General features: G+C 41.8%; 1 protein-coding gene across 1 annotated transcript in view; it reads left to right on the forward strand.

Annotated features, from left to right (window-relative positions):
* ANKDD1B (ankyrin repeat and death domain containing 1B) overlaps window positions 1-22,985 on the forward strand; it is a 56,364-nt gene that overhangs the window by 14,537 nt on the left and 18,842 nt on the right. The window contains 6 exon segments of the mRNA XM_044384112.3: window positions 854-952; window positions 1,059-1,163; window positions 10,384-10,482; window positions 11,246-11,344; window positions 16,178-16,276; window positions 22,874-22,972. Of these exon segments, the coding sequence (XP_044240047.2) occupies window positions 854-952; window positions 1,059-1,163; window positions 10,384-10,482; window positions 11,246-11,344; window positions 16,178-16,276; window positions 22,874-22,972 (600 nt within the window).

The following is a 22,985-nucleotide window of genomic DNA, read 5'->3' on the forward strand; positions in this document are numbered from 1 at the left end:
CCAACTTAGACAGACATAGATACATACATGACTTATATTTTTTTCTGCATCTTATTTTTCACATTTAATAGCTACCTCATGGAAATCTCTCCAACTCAGTTTTTATAGCTCTAACTCATTATTTGTAATGGCTGCTTGATGTGGTATGACTGTGCCCTAATTTTCTCAGCATTCTTATATTCGTAGACATTTACCTTGTTCTCATTTTTAAGGGTTACAGTTAATATCCTTGTTTACGTAACATTAGGTCCTAAAACTCATTTTCAAGGGATAGATTACTAGTAGTGGGATTGTTGGTTGAATTGAAAATTTCAATAGCTATTGCCAGATTGCTGAAACCATAATGGTTCATTTCCACTAAAACCTTAAGAGTGCACCTTTTTTGGTCCACTTTTTCAATTGGTTTAATTGCCTTCTTTTTGTTGATTTGTAAGAGGCTTCATGTATTAGAATAAGTAACCATTTATCTTTATTAAAATACATTTTTTAAAAAATCTATCATTTGTTTCTTGACTTGATCTTCATTCTTTCCTTTTATAACTTATGGATCAAGGCACTGTACCTTACAGTCCAGATTTTTTTCTAATATTTTTGTGTGCTCTTTGTGTGTGTATCGTATGATATAGGATTTAATTTTATTTTTTTCCCCTGTGGAGAACCAGTTGTGCCTGTACCACTTATTAACTGTATTTCTTTTCCCCATAGAATTGAAGTATCACTTTTGCTGTATATTAAATTTTTCCCTATTTGTTAATTTTCAACAATTGAATATTAACTTGGCCTTTGTTGACTGAGATAGTGTGTTGTGGCTCATTCCCGTGATAGATGCTTTTCTTGTCTCTTCTTGGGGAAGCACGGCTTGACAGTAATTCACCTTGCAGCCTGGTGTGGAAGTCTCGAGATCTTGCTCATGCTCATTAGAGCCAGAGCAGACCAGAGGGCCAAGAATCAGGTAGGTATGTGGGTCATACCTGGACATAGTTCTCACTGCCCCAGTGCAGGATGGGGAAGTCCTAAGATCACTGTGTAATTATATCCCCCGCCTTGGCTGTCTTCAGGATGGAATGAATGCCCTCTACTTTGCAGCTCAGAGCAATAATGTACGCATCGTGGAGTACCTCATTCAAGATCTGCACTTGAAGGACTTGGACCAGCCTGATGAGGTGTGTTTGCTATAGTAGGATAGATCCTATTCATACCCCCACCAAATTCCTCTTTCTTCCTATCCTGCTGGAGCTGCCAAAGCAGCCAGCACAGACAGACCTGGCCCTATAGCTAGCTCCTCCATCACTCTGGCCAAGGACAGAACAGCTGAGAAGCGCTGGTGTTGGTGGTGGCCCTGGCATCTCATGTGGGAAGGGCAGGAAGTATTGAGCAAGCATCCAGATTCTTTTTTCCCTCTGTTCCCTCATTCTGGCTGATTGTGGACAGTATCCATCCTGTTTTGTATTCAGAATGTATGTTTACATTTTACTCCATTATGCTTGGCCTTTTGGGAGTATATTTGATCCAAGATTATGCAGTAATGGGTCATGGAATATAATGTAGTGTTACTGTATTTGTGTACATTCTTTTTCTTTTCATAAGGAGAGATAGACTAGTAACAGTCACCACCTATTGAGTATTTATTAGTGTGCTAGATACAGAGGAAAGCTATTTACATACATAATTTCATTGAGAGGTCTAGGGCCTGGTATATATGGATGCTTAACAAGTCATTGCTGAATGAATGAATTAGCCTGTTAATTCCCATAATTATATACAGAAGGATTTTGCTTATATATTTTTAAAGATTTTATTTATTTATTTATTTGATAGAGCACAAGCAGGGGGAGCAGCAGGCAGAGGGAGCAGGAGAAGCAGGCTCCCTGCTGAGCAGAGAGCTCAATGCAGGGCAATCCCAGGACCCTGGGATCATGACCTGAGCCGAAGGCCGACCCATTATGACTGAGCCACCCAGGTGCCCTGGGTTTTGCTTATTTTTTTGTTTAGAGATTTTATTTATTTATTTGACAGAGACAGCCAGCAAGAGAGGGAACCACAAGCAAGGGGAGTGGGAGAAGAAGAAGCAGGCTCCCAGCAGAGCAGGGAGCCCGATGCGGGGCTCGATCCCAGGACCCTGGGATTATGACCTGAGCTGAAGGCAGACGCTTAACGACTGAGCCACCCAGGTGCCCCTGGATTTTGCTTATTTTCAAAGGTGATTAATTTGAGGCTTAGAGAAGCTAAGTATCTTGTCCAGTGTCCCAAAACTGGAAAGTGAGAGCTAGGATTTGAATTCAGGTCTAGCTGACCCCAGTCACCATGCCATCCTGCTGTCCTGTCTCCCTTCTCAGATGACAGTGGGCATTCCCTATGTGCCAGGGAATATCTTTTCCCTGGAATATCTTCTAGGCTTTTCTTATAGGGGAGCATACCATGTGATATTGACATTTTGATTTCAAATGGGACCTCCTTTTCACTGGGCCTAGAACATTGTTCTCCATGAAAGGCTCTCCAGAAATTAAGCAGGAATACCTCATTTCACCTCTTGTAAAAACTTTCACATTCTTTTCTGACCTTAGTCTTTTTTAAAAAGATTTTGTTTATTTATTTGACAGAGAGATAGAGAGAGAACACTAGTAGGGGGAGCTGTAGGCAGAAGGAGAAGCAGACTCCCCGTTGAGCAGGGAGCCCAATGTGGGACTTGATCCCAGGACCTGGACATCATGACCCAAGCTGAAGGCAGACACTTAACTGACTGAGCCACCCAGGTACCCCTGACCTTAGGCTTAAAAAGCAACAAAAACAGTAAGTCTTTCTTCTAATGAAGTCCATAAATTTTTACTTCTTCTGAGTATGACTGAGCAACTATACATTTACAGCTTGGAGGCAGACAGACTTGGGCTGTGGTCTGAGCCTACATTAGCTATGAGTTTTAGGCAAGTTTTCCAACTGCTGAAAACCTCAGTATGTATAAGGGGTGATTGGGGAGGAGGGGTATTTTGGCTTCCATATAATTTTTTATCAGCAATACCTCCGTGGTTTCATATAGGTGATTGATATTTCCTCAATTTTATGTAAAATGCCTATGCCATTAACTTCATTGGAAGCCATTCCACCACCCCTTTCTAGTCAGACAATACCCCTAAGCTGTTCCAATGTAGCAATATTGGAACAGCCACTATTGGGACATTTAAATGAGTTAATGATTATAAAGCACTTAGCAAAGAGCCTAATACATGGTAAGTGCTCACTAAATGGTAGTTGTTATAACAATTATTATAGGATAAAATATACTATCTGATATCCTCAAACTGATAATCATAATCAAATAGCACCTAGTGACACAGTGAGGAAGTTAGATCATTCTGGTTTGATGGATGCTAAGTAGGGATGCGGCCTGTGAATGAATTCCACTCAGTTCAATTTAGCAGATATTTGTTGAGGGCCTGTTACTAGGAGACACATGATAGTCTTCCCTTTCGGTGGGCTGTGGCTGATTTCACAGGAGACAGCAGTGAGTTGGGAGGATCGAGTAGGCTGAAGGGGCTCAAAAGACCAAAGCAGGATTCTGGGAAGTCTTGGCCATGCCTGCAGCTTCTGCTGGCCAGCAGCCTTGTTGGCCACCATCTCTTTAGCTGGCTCTGGGGTTGTCCTGTCCCCACCCCTTTTCCTCCTCCCCTGTGTTTTGGGAAAAAGGCGGAGGAGCCCTGGCAGTAGACTGTGCAGACATGTCCAGCTGAGAGATGTGAAAATTAAGATGGATTCAGAGACATATGAGGAATGAGCAAATAATGAGTCCCCTGGCTCATTTAGGGAGAGAAGAATCTCTGAGTCCAATTTTAGTTCTGTAAGAAACCTAGATGGATCAATGCAAAAGACAAAGTCTACTCTTTTTCTGAGATCTGTGAGTGTGTCAAGGATGTTGGCAAAACCCAGTAGACCTTGGGATCAGGAGCTCAGGGTGTATTAAATCATCATTAGATTTTTCCATCTGTGTTTGCTTAAACGGATTGTGGAACTCACTGAATGCATTTGATGGAAGTGACTGCTTCACCTTCACAGCTGGCCTTCTTGTGTACTTTCTTATTACCAGAAAGTGATTGAGAGCCTGCTTACCTGACCAGCATTGGTAAAATTCTCTTTAGCCCAGATGGAACTCCAAAAGCTGGCAAGGAAAGCCTTCTGGGGAGGAGGTCTTTATTAATAAAAGAAATTTAACTGGGCCCAGGAGAGTGTGGGTGGGGATGGGAGAGCTGGAAGACACTGGAAAATATTTTGAGGTTTGTTCCAGCTCCATGGCCTCTCCAGGGGAGAGAGATTAGAGCAGCCAGGAGAAGTTATTGGTAAAGTAGTGTAGATGTTTTGAATCTACATGTAAACTTCCATCTAGCAGTCAAAAATAAGTACTCAATGTTTGGGGTGGAGCAGGAGCAGAGAAAGGAATGGCCTTAGAGTGTATGAATACTTGTTGAATGTAAGAGTTTGGTGGTACACTGTTAGGTTGGCTTCAGCTGTAGACTTATGGGAGGAACTTCCATTTGTTCCAAGGAATCTTTATGGGAAATCTTTAGAGATCGAAATGCAAAGAAGCTTCCCTTTTTGGAGGGTTGGGAATAATGAGCATGAGGGGATTTGGGAAGACATACCTTCTTATATGGACTTGAGGCCAGGATTTAAGGGTTCCAGTGAGCAAGGGGAGAACTCACCCCACCCACCCTAGTTCTGTGACGGCATATTTAACACACTGCTCCTTCAGCACTTTTTTTTTTAAAAACAGATTTTATTTATTAATTTGAGAAAAAGAGACAGTGTGAGAGACAGAGCACAAGCCGGGGTTGGGGAGGGGGGTGGCGGGCAGAGCGAGAGGGAGAAGCAGGGAGCCTGATGCCCTTGATTCCAGGACCCTGGGATCATGACCTGAGCCAAAGGCAGACACTTAACTGACTGAACCACTCAGGTATCCCTCCTTCAGTATTTTTAAATTCACGGCAACATTATTTTTCCCTCTCAAATCTCTAATTATTAAGGAACCTGCTGATTTTCCCCTTATGTGGGGCTCTGTTGTGAGGGTCCCAGTGTAAGGGGAAATGTTGTGGGGAATAGACTTACACACAGGTCACTGGGGGGCTGGGTTCTCCCTCCTCTCAGAGACCGTCCTCTCGGCATCTCTGGGATTGCTGTGGGAAAGGGGGTCAGTTTGGACTTCGGGTGGCCATTTAATGGCTGTTTATGAAATTTTTACTGAATTTGTTAACTTGTCAAATTTGATAACCCTACTATAAACTTAAAAATGAAAAATAATTTCTAATAAACAATTACAATCCCTCCGACTTATTCACATGCAAACAATTTAAACGTATCGAATTAGAACCTGTTAGGTTAAATAGACATTGTGTTAATCAAGGAAAAAAAGGTAACAGGAATTCTGGCCCCTCCTTATTTTCATTAATTAGGAAAGGGAATCAGGATCCTGAGCTGGGAAGGCATTGTGGTTTTCTCTGAAACCGGAGCTCTGATGCCAGGTTCCAGTGTCCTGGCTGGAAGATCTCCCTGCCTTGCAGGTGAGAGTCAGTCCTGGGGGACTGTACTGGATAGAGGCCGACTTGAACAACATTTAGAAGGGTTCAGTGGTTAAAAAAGGAAGTAAGACATGGTAAGAAACTATATATTAAAAAAAAAAAGAAAAAAACCACATGTATTTTTTAAAGTTCTTGTTATTTTTCCTAATCACATGTGCTAAGATGGGAGAAAAGATTTATATCTCACTCTACTGCCACTTCATCTTTATGCTACCTTCTGATATGTTTCTAAAATATGGATTACTTTAAATGCTCTTATTTTGTGTAATTTGTCTTGCACATTTTTTTCCTTGATGATAACATTTTTAAAGGGCATCCGAAGTTTAAAGTAAATAGCTGTTTTCTTGGTGAGGAAAAATATTTAATCTGTGATAGCCTCCCATTTCTTACCACACTAGGCTTTTCTTTGGGGGTGAGTCCTCTGTCACTTTGTTTAGCCATGCAGAAATGCAAGTCTTTGTAGCAGCCAAGGGTAAGAGTAAGGCCATTTTATTTTTTTAAGATTTTACTTATTTATTAGAGAGAGAGAGTGTGTGTGTGTGAGTACAGGAGCAGGGGGAGGGGCAGAGGTAGAAGCAGGACTCTATCCCAGGACCCTGGGTTCATGACCTGAGCTGAAGGCAGATGCTTAACTGACTGAGCCACCCAGGCGCCCAAAGAGTAAGGCCATTTTAAAGTTGAACAGACCCCTAGTACTTCTAGTAGTATTTGTCCCCAAACTGCTAACTATGTACTATTTAGACTTTTTTCTATTATGAGTGATAAAAATCCAGTTTAATCTAGATTAAGCAATAGAGGTAATTTATTTATTGCTAACTAAAGAGTTTGAGGATATATCTGATTGACTTCAGGCATGGCTGGATCCAGCTCTTTTTTTTTTTTTCTTCCTCTCTAACTCTCAGTTGTCTCTGTGTTGACATTAGTGATAGATATACTCTCCATACGGTGGGAAACCTGACTCCTAGCAGTTTCAGGATATTCTTATGGATATTCTTTTTTCTTTAAGATTTTATTTATTTATTTATTTATGTATTTATTTGGGTGAGAGAGCGTGCACACACACACGTGTGTGTGAGCAGGGGAAGGGGCAGAGGGAGAGGGAAAGAATCTCAAGCAGACTTCTTGTTGAGTGCTGAGCCTGACACGGGGCTTGATCTCATGACCCTGAGATCATGACCTGAGCTGAAACCAAGAGTCAGACGCTTAACCGACTGAGCCACCCAGGCCACCCCCCTTACAGATATTCTTATGGACTTTGATTCATAAGAAAGGAAATTCCTCTCATCAGACGTTCATGTATAAATCTCAGGAACAGCTCTTTTTGGCCCTGCTTGAATCATTTGCCCAATCCTGAACCAATCACGGTGACTAGCATGGGTTAAGTGGTCACTTCATGTGGCACTTAAAGCCGGGCAGTTGACAGCACTAAATGGATAAATGGCAGAGTATATGTGTGTGTGATTGGGGAAATTCTCTAAAGGAAAATGAAGCTGCTGTTTCTGGAAGAAAGAAACATAGAGACAAAAGCAGCAGATGTCTACTCTAGGACACAACACCCTCATGTATTATTTATGGTCTCTGGGTAAAGGGCTAACAAAACGCCTTTTCCTTCTGCATGAGAACTTAAACTTTGATTAGCTTTCTGGCTCAGTGTCAGTGCAAATAAGTTTAGTGTTGCTTATGATAAAAATGACCCCTAATTAGCAAATTGCATTTGGACTTGGAGGAACTACAGATGACCTATAAACACCACAGGGGGAATGCCATACTTTGGGCTTCTCTGAGGGTAGTGACTCTTGTAACTAACTGGGCATGTCCCTTGCGGGGACCTGAAGCTATGCTTGAGGAGTTGTTACAGGAGATATTTGTTCCTGTGGGGCACCAGCCTTCTAAGCCAGGGTGACTCCAACACCTGCCCAGTGTGGATTTATCACCTTGCAACTGAGCTGTCCCCTGGGGAGGTCAAAGCCAACAGCTCCTAGACAGCTGTGTGGGACATGGTATGAAGAGGAATAGCTGACATTGGCAAGCTCTGGTTTGTGTCCTACATCTTCAGAGTAGACTGGTGTTGAGTGTGCCCTGTGATAATTTTGTGATTCTGAAATGCTTAGTTGAAGCCAAAGAGACCCTCTGGTGGGCATTGACGTCACTCTCATAATTCTTTGAGATAGGGTGCTTGGTTTAAGGAGGCCCTTCTAGCAAAAGATGACAGAAGCTCAACTCCAACTACTTAAAGAAAAAAAAAAATGGAATTGATTGACTCAGTTAAACAGTTCATGCACAGGTAACTTCAGGTATGTCAGAATCCAGCAGTGCCCATGATGTTAGCAGGGCTCTCTTCTCTTTTTCTGTTTTTCATCTGTGCTTGCCACTGTGCTGGCTTCATTCTTAAGCAGGTTCTCCTTGGCATGTGACAAAGAGGGCTGATGACGGGTTAGCCGATGTCTCTAGATGCAAACAGAATGTGCCAGAAAAATATCCCACGGTTGACTCTGATTGGCCTGGCTTGGCATGTGACCATCCATGAACCAAACCGTGTGACGAAGGGATTGATTGTGGGAGATGCAGGGGCCTGTAATTAACCGTTCAGTAAAAACAGGGCACAGGCTCCCCAGTGGAAAAGAGGGTGGGCAGGAAATGTCACCACCAGTGCTCTTTTCTACTGTTCCAGTGCATTAGCAAATTTAAAAGGTCTTCTTCCACCATTTCTTGTCACCTGCCTCCCCACCCACAAACACACACTCATGCTGAGTTATGGACCCCCACATATCACCAGCACTCAGTTACTGCATTTCATTATAATTACTTGCTCATGTGTCCATCTTCCCTGTTGGACTCTGAGCTTCTTGAGGATGGGGCAGGGTATTTTTCGTCTTGGCCACTCTGTTGCTGAGCATAGTATCTGGCATATTCACTGATGCTCAATAATTGTGGAAAAAATAAGTAAATAATTTATAAGGGTATGTGACTAAATGTTTTCATATAGTATATAATGGTGTCTCTCACACCTCCTTCTTATGATTTTTTTTTAATATAAACCTTTATCCATTGTCACCATTTGCAGATATTTGTATAAGCCAGACACAATAATTTTTGGTCTGTCATTTCCAAAGTGTTGTTCAGAGCTCAAGATTAAATTCTGTTTTTTAATTGGGTGTCTAATAACTTGTATAAAGTCAAAAACCTGGGGGCCCAAACAATCTGTTTCTTCTTTTTGCCTTTCCTGAGTGAATTCATGAGAGTGATGATAAGAGCCAACCCTTCCATGGTTGGAGGTTGGGGGTTTAGGCCTCATTGGCAAACATGTCTTGCTCAAGAACAGTGAATTAGGTGAACTTTTTGGTACTACCTTGTTTCTCCAGCTTCCACAAATGCATGAATACAGAGTTCCATAGGGCTGATCCTTGTAGACATTCTTTTTTTGCCATTATTATTTCAGCATTTTTCCTTCCTTTTTTTCCCAGTTAGTGGGGAATCATGTGCTATTTGTCTCAATTTAACAGTCTCCATGATCTTTTCATTACCCTGCATTAGCAGGAGATCAGATAACAGATCTCAGATATAGGAACCTTCTTATAAGGAGGCTTGTGTCTTGTTTTCCACATTTCAAACATCTTGCTAAGCTTTTGGTTAATAACACACCAAGCCAATTTGTGAGTGTTTTGAGTAATTGAAGTGAGCAATTGAAGAAAATACTTCTGCCTCCATTTTGCCGCCCCAACTTCCTTTTCCTTCTTTTAAATATCTGGAGTTGAAAGGGTGCCTGGTGGCTTAGTCAGTTAAATGTCTGACTCTTGGTTTTGGCTCAGGTCATGATCTCAGTGTTGTGAGACTGAGCCCCACGTTGAGCCCTGCCTTGAGCCTTGAGTAGGGCTCCATGCTCAGCAGAGTCTGCTTGAGATCTCTCTCCCTCTCCCTCCCTCCCTGCCCCTCCCCCCACTTGTGTGTGTGCGCTTTCTCTCTCACTCAGATAAATAAACAACATCTTTAAAAAAAATATCTGGAGTTAGAAGATTAAGTCTTCTGTGGGTCTTTCACTTTCTTGATGACATTTTGGCTATTGCAAATGGAGCCTCCAGTGGCAGTGTGAAAAATTTAAGAAATTCCACAATCAGAAAATTGTACGTTTGAACTTTCCTCCCCAACAAATCACACCTTAACATCCTTCTTAAGGTATGTTCTCTGGATGTTACCTAGTTTTTCCATCCCATTTCATATAGACCTGTTTTCAAGAGTACTCCTAATTTTTGGTGAACACTGTAGATAGTTATATGAGCAAGCAAGGAAGGCCTAAAAAGAAGCAGTAGATAAGATTCCATGTCTGAATGAGCCATTTAAATATTAAGTCCTGGAGAATTTCTGCTTCAAACATTTTTATCAATAAGGCAAGTGTGTGATGTGCAGGTGCCTGAGACAGGATCTGGCAACTAATAGCTTCTCAATAAATAGTTGAATGAAAGAATTACTCAATAAACACAGAAAGCTGGTAGAATTCCTACATTTGAAAATGAATCTTGTTGTCTGGCTGTGAGTCGAAACTTCCCCAGGTGCTTGGGAGGAACACTTCTAAACAGGACTTTTCTGCCCCCATAAAAATGATTCTGTGCTGATGGGGAGTTCCCACAGTGTTGGGCAGCAACTCAGAACTGGATCTGGTTGGAACTTAGAGATTGTTATTGCCTAGGGAGGGCCTAAATGTTATGACCAGAAGCACTGTTTTGGCCTCATTGTAACCATCAAAATGCTGTCCATCTTGTCCGTTGTCTTGCTTGTTCAGTAAGTGTGTAATAAACACTGGAGGTTTGTGATTGATTTTCAGAAAGGAAGAAAACCATTTCTTTGGGCAGCTGAGAGGGGCCGCAGTGAAATGATAGAAAAACTTATCTTCCTTAATCTACATACTTCAGAAAAAGACAAGGTGAGTTGGACTTTCTTTGCTGAGAACAAGAGAAAGGGGAGTGACAGCTAGTGTATAGATTTGGTGATGGCATTTTGGTCAGGAATGTTCAACTGTTCAATTTGTTCAATGGCTACTATAGTCAGAGTATAGAATATCCAGATGAAATGAACCTGCTTTTGCAGTGGATCATACAGATTGCTGATTTTCACCCCATAAATGTGTGGGAAGTCAATAGACTACATGAATTTTCCCACTGTGAATTCCAGTTTCCTCTTTTCCTCCCCTGAGGTCTGCTGGAGACTCAGGCTCACCTGACTGGGGAGGGAAACCCTAAAGGATACCCAGATCTTTCTACACATCTTTGATTATTTTCTTAAGAGGAATTCATACATACGCATGGAATTGTGGGTCCAAATGTTCTGCACGTTAAGTCTTTTGGTATACATTGCTAAAGTATGTCCCAGAAATCTTTCACCAGTTTACCTTCACACAGGTCATATGGGATTACTTCTATTGTTTCACTTTTTTTAGCAAATTAGCAGCAAAGGTAGAACAAGGAGCATGGATAGTTTTTCCCTACTGGTTCAAACAACTATGACTTTTCATTTGAAACTTTAGAAAATTATAAATTTCACTTGAAACTACGGATAATGTGGCCCACACTCTGGACCGCAGCTTTAATCAAAATGAAACCTCTCAGAAGCCCCATTGAAGCCCTGACTGTGGGAGGGGCATGTTGCTCAGTGCAGTGGACTCTGTCGTGAACTTGTCTCTGTTGCAGGAGGGGAATGCTGCCCTGCATCTTGCAGCAAAGCATGGTCACAGTTCTGCGGTCCGGGTGCTGCTAACCCAATGGCAAGAAATAAATGAGATCAATGAGGTATGTGAAGGTGCTCGTTATAGGTGAGCACAAGACTCAGAAGTGGAAGGGTGGGAGGAATGGCTTTCATGGGAGGAAAACAAAGATGCTAGTGCTAAAGAGTGTAAAATGTCATGCTAAAAAATCTCTTCTTTTTTCTTTAAAGTATCCCAGCAAGTCATTTGTTAACCCATTCATTTATTTACCCATTCCCTCAAAAATATTTAATATGTACTTTATGCTAGGTAGAGTATGTATTCTTATTCCAGAAGCCTACAGGGCAAGAAGGGCATGCAAAAAGGTGGGAGCTGAGAGGGCCAACGCAGAGATGAAGAAGGGCTGTGCTTACCAGGGGGAGGGCTTGGCTTTGACTTGTAGGCAGTGGAGATCTTGCAGGGTTTTAAGCAGCAAAGAGGGATGGGCTCCATTTGGGGTATAGGCCTGTGTCTGTCACAGTGGTTTGAAGAGGGGCTTAGTGGGGACACCCAGTCAGGTGATACTGGAAATTGCTGAATCAAGAGCTATGGAGAAAACCAGCCTTCAGGGTACTCACAAGGAACAAATAGGATTAAGTAAAAGGAGGAGGAAGAAGCCACTGTGACTAGGATCAGAGACAGGGAAGACTATTTGCTGCCCATTTTGCTGATTTGGGTTACTGGGAAGGTGGGGTGCCTGCCCCTGAGCGGGGGTGGAGCAGGTGAGTGAGATCAGTAATAAGGATTTTGGAGGGGTTTACCCTGAGGCACCTGCAGGGTGCAGGTACGTTCAGGTGGGGAGCAGTGGGGAGACAAACTATCTGGGGTTCAGTAGAGGGGAGGGAGATGCAAACTGGGTGCAGGCTTAGGTGGAGAAGCTATGTCTGTGGAGGCAGATTTGTGAGTCATCAGCTCTAGGTGGTCACTTAACCTTTGGGTCAATGACTTTTACTCTGGCTCTTCGGAAACTAAGATGAATGGAGTCCTCTTGGACTTCATAGTTAGGTGTTCTGATGAATTTTAAACTTGGTACCTCTCTGAGCTATACTAAAAGAAGTAATATAATCATTTAATTTAAGGCACCAGTGATTGTAAGGTATATCGTTATTTTATGTAACTTAACACTAAGAAAAAAAAACATGCGGCCACTTAAACCATGACACAAACAAGCTTTTTTGTCCCTTAGAATAGTTTGTACTTACTGAAAGAGTTTTTCAGACTTTTATCCTAGATTTTTTATTATACACATATAAAGGAACAAATAAGCAAGATAAGTTGGTTCCTAAACTTCACACTGAGCTTGATTCTTCCGAATCACTTTCTTATTTGGAGTCTCGGTGTCTTTTCTTTTCCAAACAAAGTGCTGTCCTCTTTGCCTTCAAAGGTGCTTGCGATGCAGCATTTCTTTAAAGGGTGCCTCGCTATGATTTCTGAGATTTTCTTCTAAGCTGACACCCATTCTGATTTAATGCACACTGCAAGAAGTGACAACAATATCACATCTACCTGGTTGGCTGAGATTATGAGATGTATCCTGATTTTAGATATGTTAAAACAAGATGGTACTTAGAATTGGTGGCTATGACTATAAAAGTAGCAACTGTGGGAACATAATGAAAATGGAAAGGTATGAAAGTGACCCTCCGTGATGCCTGGGCCAAGTCAGTGTTCCCTTTGGACCAGAGAAGCCCACTGGGCTAGTCCCATGCATCCCTGGCTGTGCACCCAGAGATTAAAAGCAGGGCTCTGACTGTGTGGGTCAGGTCCTGGCTCCATCAGTCTTCTAAGTTAGGTGATCTTGGGCTTAGTACTTAGCCCCTCTTAGCCTCAGTTTCCTCTGCTGTCAGATAGCCTCCTAAGGCCATAGTGAGGTTTAAATGGGAAGGCGATGTCGCACACTTAGCCCCAGGAATGGAGCCTGGCACATGGTAAGGGTGCAACAATGACATCTGTTGTTATCATTGGTCTGGGTGCGGTATATGAGTTTGTGGATATCTTTTGTACGAGTGGTATATATTGCTGTTATCCTCCTTTTATTCTCCTTTAGTTCCTGGGGAAAGTTAAGCCAAGCTTTCGCTTGAGGACCATGGACAAAAATAGAGCCTTCATTTGTTTACTTTTGTGTGTGTTCAGCCTTTTCTGACTGTCTGGCATAAAGATGGTCACGTTTAATTGGTTTAACTTATTTAAAGAAGATCCCAGGAATTTGATCTTGAATAAAAGTTATGAATGCTGGGTGAGAAACTAAAAAAACAAAACAAAACAAAACGTGAATCACCTAGGGTAAATCTTAGGTGTGATTGGCCTTCACAAATCAGTATAGAGATCAAGTCCTATAGCCACAGGATTTTTTTAAAAAGATTTTATTTATTTGACACAGAGAAAGAGAGAGCACAAGCAGGGCGAACGGCAGGCAAAAGGAGAGGGAGAAGCAGACTCCCCGCTGAGCAGGGAGCCGGATGCGGGACTTGGGACTTGATGCAGGACTCAATCCCAGGACCCTGGGTTCATGACCCAAGCTGAAAGCAGATGCTTAACCAGTTGGCCACCCAGATGCCCCCTGTAGTCACAGGATTTAACTGAAAGTCTTAGTCATGTTTGCCCTGTTCTGTTTTAATACTTTACCACTGGAATGTGTGCACTTGGATTTCATCCACCTTTTAGCTATTTTTGAGTTCGGTCACATTGGAGAGAGCTCATAAAGTCCAACAAACTGTAATTGCAGATTATGATAGGTTTCATCTGCACAAAATAATGACTAGTGATGATATTAGCCTTTTGGATAAGGCCCATAATAGTCATACAGTCTTGGGCTGCCTGTTTCCTGTTGCAGGCTGTTGCCAGACCAGTTGGAGGGACCCCATGAATGTTCTCTAGAGGAGTTGTCTCTAAACAGTCTTGGTAGCAAGCTCCTATCTGTAAGGAAAGTTTGGGTGTGCATCTGTCACATATACATTTATAACTAAATTAATACATTACAAAACACAAACCAGAAATATACATTTAAAAATTTTAAGATAAAAATAAACATAAATAGTAGTTCTTGTATTTTCTCCACACTAAAGTGGTTGTTTTGGAGATATTGGAAATATTTTCCTTCCATTTTCTTTGTGTTCCTATGCATATATATTTTTATTGGCTGCCCAGAGTTCATTTGACTCTTCTTCAGCTCTTGGACATTTCCTTTGTTTTCCTTTTCTTAAAAGTAATGCTGCCACAGACCTCTTTGTATAAAAACTGTAGTCTGAATTCCTCACTGTTTCCTTTGGGTATATTCTTAGAAGTAGGATTGTTGGGTCAAAGGTATGAATGTTTATTAGACTCCTGATATATTAAAGATGTGAATTCTTTCCTTCACATTTTTTTGCTAATGCTTTTCCCTCTGTGGTTTGCCATTTGGCATCTCTTTTCCTGGAAAATGAGAAGGCCTGTTATGGGGAGAAATTCCTTTGTAACAGATGGCTGTCCCAGGCACTCAGGTAAAGCAGCATGGATGCAATTTTTCCATCCCTTTGAGATGGGGATGTTGGTTCCATGCTCCTGCGTACCTCTTGACAGGATTGTTCATATCTAACTAGCTATGAGTAAAGCAGTCTGAACTTAACCTAATGCGTTTGTTTTTGTTTTTTATTTATTTAAAGATTTTTTATTTATTTATTTGACAGAGAGAGAGACAGGCAGTGAGAGAGGGAACACAGCAGGGGGAGGGAGAGGAAGAAGCAGGCTCCCAGCGGAGGAGCCTGATCCCAGAACACCAGGATCACACCCTGAGCCAAAGGCAGACACTTAACGAGTGAGCCACCCAGGCGCCCCTTAACCTAATGCATTTGTGAAGCAGAATAATGGCCAAGGGGGGAAATGATTAGAGAATGGGAAGGAATTCTGCATTTCTTCCCAACATTTTTAGGAAAGAATCTTCATGAGGAGGGGGAAATATTAACGTATTGTGTGATACCAGTTCCTTCTTTCCTTTCTGTGTTTTGGCCTAAACTAAGCTCTTGCTTTGTCCTACTAGCATTTATCATAATGAGTTTCAAGAAACCTAATTACAGAGAAAGAGTATTACTGTTTGTTTTTTTTTAAAGGACGCACAACAGTTTAATTCAGTTTTAAACATTAAAGCTGTACTTGGTACAAATATGTACCATTTGTATCTGTTATCTATTTTTATAAATTTCACACTGCATTATAATTCGTATTTCCATGATTGTCTTACTTACCAGGTTGTTCTCTTCTTGTGGGCAGGGTTTGTATCTTTTCATCTTTTCAATCACAATGCCTTTGCCAGACAGGCAGTTAAGTGTCTAATAAATGTTTGCTAGATAAATCAATAAAGATTAAGAGTATAAATGGTGGGGATGCCTGGGTGGCTCATTTGGTTGAACGTCTGCCTTTGGCTCAGGTTGTGATCCCAGGGCCCTGCTCAGTGCAGAGCCTGCTTCTCCCTCTGCCTGCTGCTCCCCCTGCGTGTGTGTGCTCTCCCTCTCTCTCTCTGACATATAAATAAATAAAATCTTATAAAAAAAAGAGTATAAATGGTGGATGGAAAGCTTAAAAGGAGGCAGCATAACAGGATATGTAAGGGTGCAGGCTTTGGAGCCAAACAGCTGAATTTATGTCCCAGGCTTGTCACTTTTCAGCTAAGGCTTAGTTTCCTAATCTGTAAAATGGGTTAATATTAATCCTGACCTCACAGAGTTGTGCATTTAACTCTGCCAAGGCATATAGTCTTGGCAATATAAGTTGGCATATAGATGCTCAATAAATGCTGTCCATTAAGAGTAATGCATAAAAGGTATAGAGAAAGCATGCTGTTTCTCAAGTAATTTCATTCCATGCCAAAGGGCAATTAATTTTAATTTTTTCCCTTTTTTTTTAGAATGGAGAAACACCGTTCTTTCTGGCTGTTAAAGGAAGTCATGAAGAATGCAGCAAAGTGCTTCTGGCAGCAGGAAGTGATGTCAACATTCCAAATAAAGTATGTGCTCCATGCCATGTTCACTCACACGGTGGGGGGCTCAGAAAGTTCTCTGGGCAATCTGGCCCTGAACTGATCCACTCACTAGGCTTTTGTAGAATTAATATTTATAATTTGCATTGTTTGGGGTAAGAATTAATGATTTACCTCTTATATTCCCCTAACTATTGTCTCCTTGAAAGCATTGCCATTCTTCCTATTTATTGGGGAAGGAATAATTGAAAACAGGGGCAAAAGGAGCAGATAGTTGTTACAGAGACATTCTCATTCTACCTTGTTTTCTCCCTAACAGCTGTACATGCCTGGCTTACACATAGTAAATGCTGAAAAAAACATTATTGTGTGAAAGCCCACGTAGTCAGTCTGGAGCCTGAAGAAGACATGATGGTGCCTTCTTGTAAATACAGAATGCTTTTGTATTTTGGCATGATGCTAAGATCCTAGGTCACTTACCTGCATGTTTTGGTGAGGGAACTGCAACTTAGGAAAGTTAAGGAACTCGTTCAGGATTACCTGACTAGTCAGTGGCCGTGGTGAGGATTCTAACCCTTGTAATGGCTTTGCCTTTTAGGTGGTTTTACTTTCTTTTTCTATCTTTCGAAGTAATTTTAAATTACAGTGAAAGTAACAAAAAATTTGAACAGTACCCAAGGGTATATTCCAACTATACATCGCAATTTCACCTCCCCAGAACTGATGGGATTAATAGATGATTGAATCTTGTAGGAATTTTCCATGTGTTTACATGGAAACTGTGATGAAGCACGCACGTGTGTAAGTACTGACACCACATAATGGTAGCACACTACATGGATCTGCTGCTCTGCAGCTTGGGTTGCTTTTTTAAGTGCCAGTATGTTTTGGAATTCTCTCCATATCAGCACAATGTACAGGCAAACCTTTAAGATATTACAGGTTTGGTTCCAGACCATTGCAAAAAGTGAGTATCACAATAAAGTAAGTGAAAAGAATTTTTTGGTTCCCACTGCATATAAAAGATTACTGTGGTCTGTTAAGTGTGCAATAGCATTATGCCCCCCGAAACAACGTACATACATTTATTAAAAAATACTTTATTGGGGTGCCTGGGTGGCTCAGTTGGTTAAGTGTCTGCCTTCGACTCGGGTCGTGGTCCTGGGTCCTGGGATCGAGCCCCATGTCGGGCTTCCTGCTCTGCAGGGAGCCTGCTTCTCCCTCTCCCTCTGCCTACCGCTCCCCTTGCTTGTGTTTCTTTCTCTCTCTCTGTCAAATAAGTAAATACAATTAAAAAAAAATAAAAATAAAAAATACTTTATTGCCAAAAAGGGTTAACCATCCTCTAAGCTTTCAGTAAGTCCTAATTTTCTTGCTGGTGGGGGGTCTGGCCTCAGTGTTGATGGCTGCTGACTGATCAGGGTGATGGTGCTGAAGGTGGAGGGGGCTGTCGCAGTTTCTTAAATGAGACGACAGTGAAGTCTGCATTGATCGACTCTTCCTCTTGTGAACCATTTCTCTGTAGCATGGATGCTGTTTGGCATTTTACCCACAGTAGAACTTCATTAAAAATTGGAGTCAGTCCTCTCCAACCCTGCCCCTGCTTTATCAACTAAATTTATGCAGTATTCTAAATCCTTTGTTGTCATTTCAGTAATCTTCACAGCATTTTTATCAGGAATAGTTTCCATCTCAAGAAATGTTTTTGGTTACCTGTATAAGCAACTCACCATCTCTTAGTTTTATCATGAGATTGCAGCAATTAAGTACATTTTCAGACTCCACTTTTAATTCTATTACTCTTACTATTTCTACCTCATCTGCAGTTACTTCCTCCACTGAAGTCTTGTGTCTTCACCTTGTAAAAAAAAAATAATATCTGTGAAGTGCAATAAAGCAAATCAATAAAAGCAAATTCTATAGAAACAATGCCTTTTCAAAAAGTATAAAGTTAAACACTAGCATCAAGAATAGAGTCCCAAACGGTAACGTTTTATACTCTGTATTGTGCTGGTGGAAGTGTACATTTGTACAATACTTTTGAAAAGTAGTTTGTCACTTTCCTTTCACCCAGGCTTGAAAAATTCTGTTAAGGGAATAATCTTAAAAAGGGAAAAAGCTACATACATTAAGATAGATCGTAAAGTTACCTCCAATAGCCAAGAATTAGATACAGCCCATACATGCTATGAATTCTAGGGGAAAGCCAAATAAAAGTTTGGTGTACCTTTTTTTTGGGAAAATTATGTAGCTGTTAAAAAATATTAATGATAAATACTAACTATACCAAATATATTATAACTATACCAAATATTAATGATAAATACTAACTATACCAAATATATTCATGATATGGGACTCCTGGGTGGCTCAGTCCGTTAAGCGTCTGCCTTTGGCTCAGGTCATGATCCCAGGGTCCTGGAATCGAGCCCTACACCAGGCTCCTCACTCAGCGGGAAGCCTACTTCTCCCTCTGCCTCTGCTGCTCCCCCTGCTTGTGCGCTCTCTCTCTCTCTCTCTCTGTGTCAAATAAATAAATAAAATCTTTTAAAAAATGTTCGTGATTGAACACTAATAGAAAAAACGATATGTATTTGTACATACATCTTCACTGTCTAAAATTTATATACACATGGACGAGATTGTGAGAGAGAGTGGAAAATGTACTATGAGTTGATTCCCACTGGAGTTGCAGGCTTATTTATGCAGTAAATGAGCGCCACGTTAAGAATTCATGGGGCCCATGAAATACTCAAGAGTGTGGATAGCTGTGCTGTTTTTCAGGGGTTCACAGGTGCCTCCCTGCCCCCAGTCTTCAGCCTCCTTGGAGTCCCTAGAAAAGCCTCCCTCATTATCCGGGTCTTATTGGGCTGACTCCTTTTGCCTGACTCCATTGTTCTGTGCCCCCCTCCTTTCTGTACTTAATTCTGTTTAGCCTCCAGAGAGGTTTTACTTTGTAATGGCTTTCACATGCTCACATTCTCCCCACCCTGCTAGGACTGCAGACTCCACATTGTCCATATCCTTACAGACTTGGCCTCATCTAGGCAGCCTGGAAATTGCCCTGAGTCCATTTTTCAGGTTTTACATTTTCTTGAGTTTTCCCCTGAGTTCATTAGCACACTTCCTGGATCAGCAGCCTCAGCTCCCACTGGTTGTTCACACCTGTCTCCGCCTAACCCAGTGAAGACCCTGGGGGACCGAGCAGTGTGCAGCAAGAAGCCAGCAGCATAGACACATTACTGTGGGGACACGTTAGGCTTATTTTGCTCTTACATCTGTAGGTGATTACTGTGTTTGATCTTGGAAACGCTTCACCTCTTGACAATGATTAGTCTTGCTGTCCAGGAGATTGCTTTTGTGCCCCAACCCCCGACTAAGGGGAAGAGGTAAAGGATTGAGCCATTTCTGGGACGGTAATTGGAGATTATGGATTTAGCTGACAGCAGAGACTTCCTCCATTTGTGCTGGATGTTGTGCTGCCCAGAGTTTGGCCAGTAGGTTCTCTTCAGGGCCGTTCTAAATGCCCCTGGTCCAGCGAAGACTTTTGTAGAATTTAACAACTCCTTTCTGGAGGCCCTACCTTTACATCTTATCAAACATATTTAAATGTCCCAACATTGCACATTAAAAAAAATTGTTTTTGCTGTAAATTATTTTAAAAAACTTTTTAATTGGTGCTTTTATAATTATTTGGCTAGGATAAACTCCCCCAATCTATGATTGACTCTGGTTTCCTCGAACTCTGTGTATGCTTGGGAATTTGAAGAGGTGAAAAAATTAAACCTACAACTTGTTTACAAATATAATGAATATTTTATGACTATTACATTTAACAGTCAATGAGGTATGAATATGTCAATTAAATATTTATTCACTTCAATTTCATGGTTTTCTTTTGGTATCTCGGAATCAATAATTTTTTGGGTGAAGGTTTTATTTTTTTTATTTATTATTTTTTATGTTTTTTTTTTTAACTTTGCATGTTTATTTTATTTTTTCTTTTTGATGTAAAGTTCCATGATTCATTATTTTCATATAACACCCAGTGCACCATGCAATATGTGCCCTTGTTAATACCCATCACCGGCCTATCCCAATCCCCCACCCCCCTCTCCTCTGAAGCCCTCAGTTTGTTTCCCAGAGTCCACAGTGGGATGAATGGAGGGGAGGGTAAACAGAAGAGGGAATGAACCATGAGAGACTGTGGGTGAAGGTTTTAAACATTTCTTTGGCTCTTAAGATGTCTGTAGGCCGTACACTCATGGCCTCCGGTGCCTCCGGGGTAAGATACCAGAGTCCCACCGCTCTTCCTACTACTTCCTAGCTTTGGGTTCTTCACAAACTTGCTTCTGATTCAGATCTTCTCATTGGGGACACTTTTTACCATTCTGATCTCAGTCCCAGTGTCACCCTTTCCTGGAGGATTTTCTTGATCACTCACCGGAAAGTAGCCATCCAGTCCTGCTGTTTTATTTTTTGTTGTTGCACTTAGTTCTAGCTGTTACTGTTCTCATAACGTCTAGATCTAGTAAATAGATTTATTCTCAGTCTACTGATTGCTCTGTCTGCCAATCTGTAGGTCTACTGATTGTCCACCTCTACTGGAATGTAATAGCGGAGATCTTGTTTACCATCCTATTTCCCCACTATCTAACATAGTGCCTGGCACATAATAAGTGCTCAAGTGTGTGTGTGTGTGTAATGAATAACATGATAGTTATGATTACTGTACATATTTGCTAGCTCATTTATTCTCCTAATATTACTACGGCTTGAGAAAAAGAGGTAGGATGGTGTGGTAACAGAATAATGCCCCCTCCTCCCAAGGAGGTCCATGTCCTTATCCTTGGAACCTGTGAATATGTTATGTTCTAAGGCAAAGCGAGATTTAGGTTGTGTGTGGAATTAAGGTTGCTAATCATCTGACCTTAAAATGAGATTATTATCCTCAATTATCCAGGCGGGCCCAGTCTAGTCACAAAGGTGTTTTAAAGCAGAAGAGGAAGGCAGGTGAGATCAGAGCGATGCAGGGTGAGAAGGACTTAGCTGCCTTAGAAGATGGAGGGAGGGGCGGTGAACAACGGGATGTGAAAGGCTTCCACAAACTGGAAAAGTCAAAGAAATGGATTTTCCTCAGGGCCTCCAGAAAGGCCTTTATTTTGGCCCAGTGGGACCCACTTAAGACTTCCGACTTCCAGAATTGTAACATGTTTGTATTGTTTAAGCCATTGAGTTTGTGGCAATTTGTTATCAGCAGGAATAAAAACAGACAGGTAGTTATGTCCTTTTTTACAGATGAAGACATAGAAGCATGTACTTGAGAGGCCACTTATTCAAGGTCATAGAGACATGTAGTAGCTGTCTTGTAGAACTCAAGCTGGAGTCCAGGTGGTCCAGTGTGTGTATTGTTCTTATTAGCATCTTATCTGTTGCTTCATAAGAAACCCACCGAAGTGCAGTGGCTTGAACCAACAGTGCACTGTTATCTATCATTTACGGATCTGGGCCTGGGGCTCAGCTGAGAGATTATTACTTTGAGTCTGTTACGTGGTCACAGTCAGATGTCAGCCAGGACTTCGGTCATTTGAAATCTTAAGTGAGTTGGATGTCCACGGTGGCTGGCTCACATGCCCAGCAGTTGGTGCCAGCTGTCAGCTGGGAGCTCAGCTGGGGCTCTCGAACGGCACTGACGTGTGGTCTCTCTTCTCCCAGTATGGCAGCTGGTTTTTAATAGGCAGGGAGCAGAAGCTGCCTGGCCAGTTAGTGGCTACACCTGCCGCTGGCACACTGTCCCTTCTGCCATACTCTGTTGATCGGGCCGAGCACTCACAGGGTCCACCCAGATGCAAGGTAGACCATGTGTTGGGGGGGTAGAAGGCTCACATTGTAGACGGGCTCGTGAGATGGTAGTTACTTATGCAGCCGTTTTTGGGAAAATCTCACTTCCTATAGAACCTTATTTGGTGGACCTAGAAATACTTCGTAGCAATCTTACAATTAGCAGCTGTCCATTGACCTTATATTATTGCAAGGCACCATGCTAAAACCTTTTAGAGGATGGCAGGATAATCGAGAGCAATTTTGCCATCTAGTACGGGCTTGAAGTGAAGCCACTTGAGCACAGGGAGCAGGGAAGGAGAGGCACTGAAGCGGAGTAAGGGGCCATGAGGGAACATGGCACAAAGATAGCAGTCATGCTAAGCTTTGAAGCCAGATCCGGCAGAAGGGAGAGCTGCAGGTAATCCGGCCAGGGGGCAGGAGGGTTGTTGAGGCATTTCCTGGGATCAGTACCAAGTCAGCCATTTTGGTTCAAGGAGGGGTTTTGCAGGGTGTATGGAGAGAAGACTTGGCCCTTGTCTACTTTGTACTTCTTAGACAAGGGAAACAGGGATTTAGCTCGTATTTGCCTGAGGCACGTGTTACTTAGGACTCTCACTCTTATGGGAAACACTTATGGGAAGTAACAAAGAAGCCCTCAAAATGATCAAAAACACGTTGGATTTTCTTTTTTAAATAGTTGTACTGTTTTGCTGTATTAAGTAATTACCACATGATGAATACCAGAAAGCATGCTGGATTGTAATGGGGGTCCTTCCTGCCCTTTCCACCTGTATCTTACAGCTCAACATCAGTGCTTTGCAGATGGCAACGCAGAATGGCCATACATCCCTCGTCAGCTGTCTTCTCAGTGAGAATGTTGATCTGCACCAGAACGCAGAAGTGAGTCTATCCA

Source organism: Ursus arctos, unplaced genomic scaffold, assembly GCF_023065955.2.
Source record: "Ursus arctos isolate Adak ecotype North America unplaced genomic scaffold, UrsArc2.0 scaffold_5, whole genome shotgun sequence".
Classification (NCBI taxonomy): domain Eukaryota; kingdom Metazoa; phylum Chordata; class Mammalia; order Carnivora; family Ursidae; genus Ursus; species Ursus arctos.